Genomic DNA, 9237 nt, shown 5'->3' on the forward strand with positions numbered 1-9237 from the left:
GCTCAAACCCAAATATCTTCATTGCAAAGTAAATACTAATAAATTGGCTTTATTTTTCCAGCAATTTTAAAGCACCTTTAGTTGCTTGAACTGTCTTGAAAGGTCACTTACAGCAGAAACTTTAGAACAATAATAATATTGTTGTTAATACTGTATACTATTAATACTGTACTATTTAATACTCATACTGTCCATATTGTCTTACATTGTCTATATTGTATTGTATAGCCTGTTTTGTCTTGTCTTGTCTCTCTTGTCTGGTATAGTCCAAGCTAAATGTGTTTTGTTATTTATGTCTGTACTTTTGAGAGTCACAAATGGGTGGAACCAAATTTTTTGTGTGTGTCAACACAATTGGCTAATAAACTTGATTCTAAATCTGATTCTTATATTAAAGACAGTTTCCTGTTTGGCCATTTATTTTGCATGTACTGACAGATATATTAACCTCATAATTGGCTGTTTTGTTTAAACATTGTTAAAATTATAGATTGTCAAGTGGTCTATCTAAATCTCTCTCTTTTGGTGTCATTTATGAGAATCATGTAATGTCTAGAGGCAGTTTCACTTTAAATTAGTATGTGCATGGCACGTTTTGCCAATACTAAAACAAGAAATAATATAGGTTTTGGTTTAACAGCGTTTTAATTGTAAAGTTTATTAACATTTACAACAAACAACTTAGCAGCTTTACATGAATGCATACCAGATGCATTTGAATGGCAATGTTTTTAATACAGGAGAAATCTCAGGTTCATGGTACAATATTAAAATGCTTACAGTTTTGGGGGAATTACTGTTTAATAATGCATAAAATATACAATTAAATATTTGATGTCTTATATTTTAGTATGAGTTTCCATGTATAGAAAACAGTTCAGTAAGCAAAATGGTGTTTGGAGTATTTAGTTGGTCTTGGTGAAGGATTCATACAGAGAGGTGAGTTGGTCCTTCAGGTTCTGGGTGTAAGGGTCCAGTTTCTCTCTCAGATCTTCAGAATAAGGAGCCAGACCCTGCTGAACCAAAGCAGCTCTCTCAGCTAACTTGGCTTGAAGATCCTCAGTCAGAGGGGCCACGGTCTTCTGGAATTCCTGCAGGTGCTGATCTACTTTCTGTCTGATATCTTCAGTGTAGGGATCCAGCTGGGATTGCAGCTCCTTCACTTTCTCCTCCAGATTTCCCCTGAGCTCCTCTGTCTTCTGCAGCACAGTGGTTTTCAGAGCTTCAGTGTCAATAGACTCAGCATAGGGAGCCACAGCTACTCTCAGCTCCTCCATTTTCTGCTGAATTTGGGTCTTCATATCATCAGAATAGGGCTCCAGTTTGCCCTTTACAGTGGTCAAGTCCTGCTCAAGACGTTCCTTCAGAACCTCAGCCTCCTGGAAGATCTTGGTCATGATGTCCTGGGCCATAGGGCTCACTTGTTTCTGGAGAGTGACAGCATACTCACTGGCCATATTAGTGCCATCTGTAAATCTAGCACTATGAAGTAAAACAAGAATCATGATTATATAAGAAAATAACTTTAGATACAATCTAAACAGTAAACACAGTTTTTACTTACTTGACTTCCTGGCCAACTTGAGACTCTCTAATTGTTTTCAGTGTGTCCTCAGCAGTGTGTGTTGCCTTTGCAACATAGTCCCAGAAAGCATCAGTCAATTGTTCCAGCTGTGGTTTGGGCTCATCAGCATAGAACAAGTTGGCTTGGCAGCCTGTTGAAAGAACCAAACAATTTAGTTACAAAGTTTTTACAATGAGTTCTTAAGACTGTAGGATTGTGTATTTTTATATGGATATTAACATTGCAGGCTACATTAGCTTACAAGGACTGAAATGATCGTACCTGTGAATACAGCCAGAGCCAGTACCAAAAGACCTTCATGTTTCTTGCTTTGATTCTGAAAAACAAAGAAGCAAATTAACTATTGCAGTTGATAAACTGAATAAATATGTAGACATAAACAACAATGTATAACAACAATTACAGTCAGTACAAGCTTTTTCTTACCTGCTCTATAAAACACCAGCTGTATGTATGCAAGACTGCCTTAGTCGCCAGTATATATACTGTAGAGAGTGTGAGTTGTATTGAAAACTCAAAGTCCAGGAGGTAGTGCAGTGCTGACAACCCTCCACATCATAACTTCCTAAGTTGACCATCGGTTACCACACAGTCTGAGCTTCAAGTAGTGTGCTAATAAACATCTGAATGTCATGTAATAAAAGCACAGATAACATACAGGCATGGGCAGAGCAACTTTTAAAATATGTCCTGTGGGATTTCAAATGAGTTTTAAGAACTTGAGTAGTGGTGTTACTATTGAACTGTGTATGTCTTAATATTTTTATTACTGTAAAGCCACTTTGTGACAATATCCATTGTTAAAGGTGGAACAGAAACAAAATATATTGAATTGAATTAAATGAGTATACCTTAGCCAGAAGCTTACAGCTATTTGTATCTGTATACACACAGTTTTCATACTTCAATTATTCAACTTGACTATACAATCCATCTATATATTCCAGTCTCCATTCCACACTGTCATTTTCATTCTTTGCCTATGGTTATTAACCCAAGTAACCTAAATACCCTGTTAGTTTTAGTCATATACCTGCAGTTAGATATAAATACTTCTGTTGTAGATACTTGTGTTTTGACCACCAGGAAGGTTATAAAATCACAAAATGTGATTGACAGATGTTTCTTGATACCCAAATGTGCTCTGTTACATTGATTGTTAGTTCTGAATTTTCCAATATTGGTTTAAACCCAGAGTTTTGCCTGTAAATTTGTCGATAAACAGGATAAAAATAAATATAAGTGAAGGGCAAATGGAAAGACAATCAAAACCACTGCACAAGCATTCGTCATAGCAAACATTATGCACCAGTCTGGTTTTCAGTCAGAAAGCTTTTATTTGTCACAGTCACCACTGGCTCACATTAGTGAAAACTTACAATTACAAGGAACAAACTTATAAGCACTAAACTTATACATTGTTTATTATAACTTCATAACCTACTTATCTGTATGAAGCTGCTTTGAGATAATGTCCATTTCTTAAAGTGCTATACGAATAAAAATGAGTTGAATTGAATTAAATAGACCAGAAAGGTGTCTATGGGATAAATGCAAGCAATTTTAAAGCGGATTAAAAGGAAATTCTATTCATTTTGTAATGCCAGGAATTGATTTAGTTACTGTAAGCAAAGCAAAGGCAACCAAATACTAAGTGTTGTTTTGAAAAAAAAAATTAATACATGAATGTATACCTTCATACCTATACTTTAACTCATCTTAAAATCGACTGCTGTTATGAAAGGGAGCCTGTGATATGTATAACACATCTAAAGACAAATATTAGAAAATAAGAGGTGAAATTCTGACCAATCATTTCAGATTCATCTTCTGAGCTCAAACCCAAATATCTTCATTGCAAAGTAAATACTAATAAATTGGCTTTATTTTTCCAGCAATTTTAAAGCACCTTTAGTTACTTGAACTGTCTTGAAAGGTCACTTACATGAGAAACTTTAGAACAATAATAATATTGTTGTTAATACTGTATACTATTAATACTGTACTATTTAATACTCATACTGTCCATATTGTCTTAAATTCTATATTGTATTGTATAGCCTGTTTTATCTTGTCTTGTCTGTTTTGTCTGGTATAGTCCAAGCTAAATGTGTTTTGTTATTTATGTCTGTACTTTTGAGAGTCACAAATGGGTGGAACCAAATTTTTTGTGTGTGTCAACACAATTGGCCAATAAACCTGATTCTAAATCTGATTCTGATTCTTATATTAAAGACAGATTCCTGTTTGGCCTTTTATTTTGCATGTACTGACAGATATATTAACCTCATAATTGGCTGTTTTTGTTTAAACATTGTTAAAATTATAGATTGTCAAGTGGTCTATTTAAATCTCTCTCTTTTTGGTGTCATTTATGAGAATCTTGTAATGTCTAGAGGCAGTTTCACTTTAAATTAGTATGTGCATGGCACGTTTTGCCAATACTAAAACAAGAAATAATATAGGTTTTGGTTTTACAGTGTTTTTAATTGTAAAGTTTATTAACATTTACAACAAACAACTTAGCAGCTTTACATGAATGCATACCAGATGCATTTGAATTGCAATGTTTTTAACACAGGAGAAATCTCAGGTTCATGGTACAATATTAAAATGCTTACAGTTTTGGGGGAATTACTGTTTAATAATGCATAAAATATACAATTAAATATTTGATGTCTTATATTTTAGTATGAGTTTCCATGTATAGAAAACAGTTCAGTAAGCAAAATGGTGTTTGGAGTATTTAGTTGGTCTTGGTGAAGGACTCATACAGAGAGGTGAGTTGGTCCTTCAGGTTCTGGGTGTAAGGGTCCAGTTTCTCTCTCAGATCTTCAGAATAAGGAGCCAGACCCTGCTGAACCAAAGCAGCTCTCTCAGCTAACTTGGCTTGAAGATCCTCAGTCAGAGGGGCCACGGTCTTCTGGAATTCCTGCAGGTGCTGATCTACTTTCTGTCTGATATCTTCAGTGTAGGGATCCAGCTGGGATTGCAGCTCCTTCACTTTCTCCTCCAGATTTCCCCTGAGCTCCTCTGTCTTCTGCAGCACAGTGGTTTTCAGAGCTTCAGTGTCGATAGACTCAGCATAGGGAGCCACAGCTACTCTCAGCTCCTCCATTTTCTGCTGAATTTGGGTCTTCATATCATCAGCATAGGGCTCCAGTTTGCCCTTTACAGTGGTCAAGTCCTGCTCAAGACGTTCCTTCAGAACCTCAGCCTCCTTGAAGATCTTGGTCATGATGTCCTGGGCCATAGGGCTCACTTGTTTCTGAAGAGTGACAGCATACTCACTGGCCATATTAGTGCCATCTGTAAATCTAGCACTATGAAGTAAAAACAAGAATCATGATTATATAAGAGAAAATAACTTTAGATACAATCTAAACAGTAAACACAGTTTTTTACTTACTTGACTTCCTGGCCAACTTGAGACTCTCTAATTGTTTTCAGTGTGTCCTCAGCAGTGTGTGTTGCCTTGGCAACATAGTCCCAGAAAGCATCAGTCAATTGTTCCATCTGTGGTTTGGGCTCATCAGCATAGAACAAGTTGGCTTGGCAGCCTGCTGAAAGAACCAAACACTTTATTTACAAAGTTTTCACAATGAGGCTGTAGGATTGTCTATTTCAATATGGATATTAACATTGCAGGCTACATTAGCTTACAAGGACTAAAATGATCGTACCTGTGAATACAGCCAGAGCCAGTACCAAAAAGACCTTCATGTTTCTTGCTTTGATTCTGAAAAAACAAATAAGCAAATTAACTATTGCAGTTAATAAACTGAATAAATATGTAGACATTAACAACAATGTATAACAACAATTACAGTCAGTACAAGTTTTTTCTTACCTGCTCTATAAAAACACCAGCTGTATGTATGCAAGACTGCCTTAGTCATCAGTATATATACTGTAGAGAGGTGTGAGTTGTATTGAAAACTCAAAGTCCAGAAGGTAGTGCAGTGCTGACAACCCTCCACATCATAACTTCCTAAGTGGACCATCGGTTACCACACAGTCTGAGCTTCATGTAGTGTGCTAATAAACATCTGAATGTCATGTAATAAAAGCACAGATAACATACAGGCATAAGAAAAATGTAATCATAATGCTTCAACAGAGCAACTTTTAAAATATGTCCTGTGGGATTCCATATGAGTGTTATGAGCTGGAGTAGTGGTGTTACTATTGAACTGTGTATGTTTTAATATTTTTATTACTGTAAAGCCACTTTGTGACAATATCCATTGTTAAAGGTGGAACAGAAACAAAATATAATTGAATTAAATGTGTATACCTTAGTCAGAAGATTACGGCTATTTGTATCTGTATACACACAGTCCTCATACTTTAATTAATTAACTTGACTATACAATCCATCTATATAATCCAGTCTCCATTCCACACTGTCATTTTCATTCTTTGCCTATGGTTATTAACCCAAGTAACCTAAATACCCAGTTAGTTTTAGTCATATACCTGCAGTTAGATATAAATACTTCTGTTGTAGTTACTTGTGTTTTTGACCACTAGGAAGGTTATAAAAATCACAAAATGTGATTGACAGATGTTTCTTGATACCCAAATGTGTTCTGTTTCATTGATTGTTAGTTCAGAATTTTCCAAATTTTTGTTTAAAAACAGAGTTTTGCCTGTAAATTTGTCAGTAAACAGGATAAAAATTAATATAAGTCAAGGGCAAATAAAAAACCCCAATCAGAACCACTGCACAAGCATTCGTCATAGCAAACATTATGCACCAGTCTGGTTTTCAGTCAGAAAGCTTTAATTTGTCACAGTCACCACTGGATCGCTCATTAGTGATAAACTTACAATTATAAGGAGCAAACTTATAAGCACTAACCTTATACATTATTTATTATAACTTCATAACCGCCTTATCTGTTTGAAGCTGCTTTGAAGCTGCCATTTATTAAAGTGCTATACAAATAAAAATCATTTACATTTACATTTACATTTGCGGCATTTAGCAGACGCCCTTATCCAGAGCGAAGTACAAAGTGCTTTGAGTCTCTAGTAATGAATAAATCCACACTGGTACGCAAGATCACAAACGTAATAAAAAAATAACCCTAGAATTCTACAAACTTGTAAAGTGCTAATTTAAGTGTTTCAGGAAAAGGTAGGTCTTCAGTCGTCGCTTGAAGATAGTCAGGGACTCCGCTGTATGGACATCTAGGGAAAGTTCATTCCACCACCTTGGTGCCAGAACAGAGAAGAGCCCTGAAGTGTACTTACCTCTCATTCTAAGAGAAGGTGGTACCAGTCGAGCAGTGCTGGAGGATCTCAGACAGCGTGGTCTCAGTGCGAGATGTGATGAGGTCAAAATGAGTTGAATTGAATTAAACAGACCAGAAAGGTGTCTATGGGATAAATGCAAGCAAATTTAAAGCTGATTAAAAAGGAAATTCAATTCATTTTGTAATGCCAGGGAATTGATTTAGTTACTGTAAGCAAAGCAAAGGCAACCAAATAGCGTTGTTTTAAAAAATATCTATATATAAATGTTTACCTTCATACCTATACTTTAGCTCATCTTAAAATTGGTGCTGTTACAAAAGGGAGCCTGTGGTAAGTATAACACATCTAAAGAGAAATGAAATTATTACCAATCATCTCAGATTCATCTTTTTTAGCAATTTTAAAGCACCTTTAGTTACTTAAACTATCTTGAAAGGTCACTTACATGAGAAACTTTCAAACAATAATAACATTGTTTTTAATACTTGTAGCCCTCTCACTGATTTACTTCCTCCCTCCCCTCTCACCTCTGACCTCAGAGGTCAGTCAGAAAACACCTTATTCTTTAAACAACAATTTTATAACAGTTTTTCCTTAGTTATATATATATATATATATATATATATATATATATATATATATATATATATATATATATATATATATTTTTTTTTTTTTGAATATACAAGTTTGAACTCAGTAGTGTAAAAGAAAATAAAAACCAAATAATTATTAGACCCTAATTTAACAGGGCTCTACACTCTCCCCCCACCACAATTCGTTATGTCCTCATAACGAGGGAAAGGAATAGCGAAACAAAAGTTACATCACATTACTAAAATAACACACTGTGACATCAGCTTACATTCATCGTAACATTTTCAAAAAAGAAACACATACATAAAATAAGACACTGTCACTAGAGAACCATCTGCACAGGTAATGACCACATTTAAGATAGTACAGTTTGTCTAACCGGACAGGTATTTCTACATGAAGGCATATTCATCCACAAAAATACAGTAGAACAGTATCTAACAGGACTTGAAGCTTTTACTTGAGCAAGGTTAGGTTCAAACTTTGGCTCCCCAAAAGTATCATAAGTAAAACGCTTAGGAACTGTTCTTATCCTCTGCGGCCTTCTATTCTTTTCATCCACTTCAATAGTAACCTCTGGATTTGTTACACTCACTTGCTCCTCTGAGAGCTCTTGTACATCAACATCATTACAGATATCTGGAACTTTAACTACATTCTGCAAATCATCAGTAGGTTTCTCAGGTAAAGGACCTAGATCAGACTCTCTAGATGCATCAGCAACTTCAACCATATCATCAGAAAGCTCAACACTATCATGAACATCAACATCTGTCTGAAAAAGTTCTTTCTCAGGAAACAGAGAAGGTTCTTCAGGCATATAAATCGGAGTTTCATAAACATAGTCATCGCTATCTGAATCAGAACTCTGAATATCAGTGGTTTGCTCTTCCTGTATCTTAATTGCACTACCAGCCTCAGGTCTCAAGTTCGTATTTTGCTCTGTTTGCCTTCGGTTTCTCAAAACCCTTCTCTTGGGCTCCAGAACATCATCAGCCGTAGGCTGCTGTCACAGTTTTTGACCAATAGGAAGAAGAGGATTACGATGGAGAATCTTGACCGGCCCATCACCGAATTCAGGCTTCAACCGAAACACAGGTAAGTTTGGCATCTGACTTTGGACAATGTATGGCACAGAACCCCATCTATCTGCCAATTTATGCTTCCCTTGCAGGCCCAAATTCCTTATTAGAACTCGATCACCTGGAGTTAGGTGTGAGTAGTGAATTCTCTGGTCATACCTCCTCTTATTACCATCATTCTTTTTTTCAGCAGCGGCCTCAGCCAGTTGAAAGGCAGCTTTTAATTCTCTCTGCATGTTCTTAACATACCGCAGGTAAGACTTAGTAGAGGTACCATCGCTAGAAACACCAAAATTTAGATCAATAGGCAATCTGGCTTCCCGTCCAAACATTAGGAAGTATGGAGAGAACCCTGTGGCTTCATTCTGGCTGCAGTTATAAACGTGCACAAGATGGGCAATGTGTCGGCTCCAATGTTGCTTTTGTTTTGGATCTAGGGTCCCCAACATGTCCAGCAGCGTTCGATTAAACCGCTCTGGTTGCGGGTCCCCCTGGGGATGATATGGAGTCGTTCTGGACTTCTGAATCCCCAACATATTCAACAACTCATGTATGAGCCGACTCTCAAAATCTCTCCCTTGATCTGAGTGCATGCGTCTCGGCAGTCCATAGTGCATAAAATACTTGTCCCACAATACCTTCGCTACAGTGGACGCCTTCTGGTCCTTGGTGGGAAAAGCCTGCGCATATCTGGTGTAATGATCAGTGATG

At 36.4% G+C, this 9237-nt stretch overlaps 2 protein-coding genes across 2 annotated transcripts; both read right to left on the reverse strand.

The window, feature by feature from the left end:
• Window positions 1-747: 747 nt before the first annotated feature.
• LOC124385010 (apolipoprotein A-I-like) lies at window positions 748-3285 on the reverse strand. Its single transcript, XM_046848057.1, has 4 exons — window positions 3280-3285; window positions 1847-1901; window positions 1565-1715; window positions 748-1482 (listed from the first exon to the last, which is right to left on the reverse strand). The coding sequence occupies exons 1-4, from the start codon at window positions 3283-3285 to the stop codon at window positions 906-908; spliced, it is 789 nt and encodes a 262-aa protein (XP_046704013.1). The 3' UTR covers window positions 748-905.
• An 864-nt stretch (window positions 3286-4149) lies between these two features.
• LOC124384934 (apolipoprotein A-I-like) lies at window positions 4150-7183 on the reverse strand. The gene is made up of 6 exons (XM_046847944.1): window positions 7127-7183; window positions 6845-6969; window positions 5436-5634; window positions 5269-5324; window positions 4995-5145; window positions 4150-4908 (listed from the first exon to the last, which is right to left on the reverse strand). The coding sequence occupies exons 4-6, from the start codon at window positions 5306-5308 to the stop codon at window positions 4332-4334; spliced, it is 768 nt and encodes a 255-aa protein (XP_046703900.1). The 5' UTR covers window positions 5309-5324; window positions 5436-5634; window positions 6845-6969; window positions 7127-7183; the 3' UTR covers window positions 4150-4331.
• Between the last annotated feature and the right edge of the window lie 2054 nt (window positions 7184-9237).

Source organism: Silurus meridionalis, chromosome 4 (assembly GCF_014805685.1).
Source record: "Silurus meridionalis isolate SWU-2019-XX chromosome 4, ASM1480568v1, whole genome shotgun sequence".
NCBI lineage: Eukaryota > Metazoa > Chordata > Actinopteri > Siluriformes > Siluridae > Silurus > Silurus meridionalis.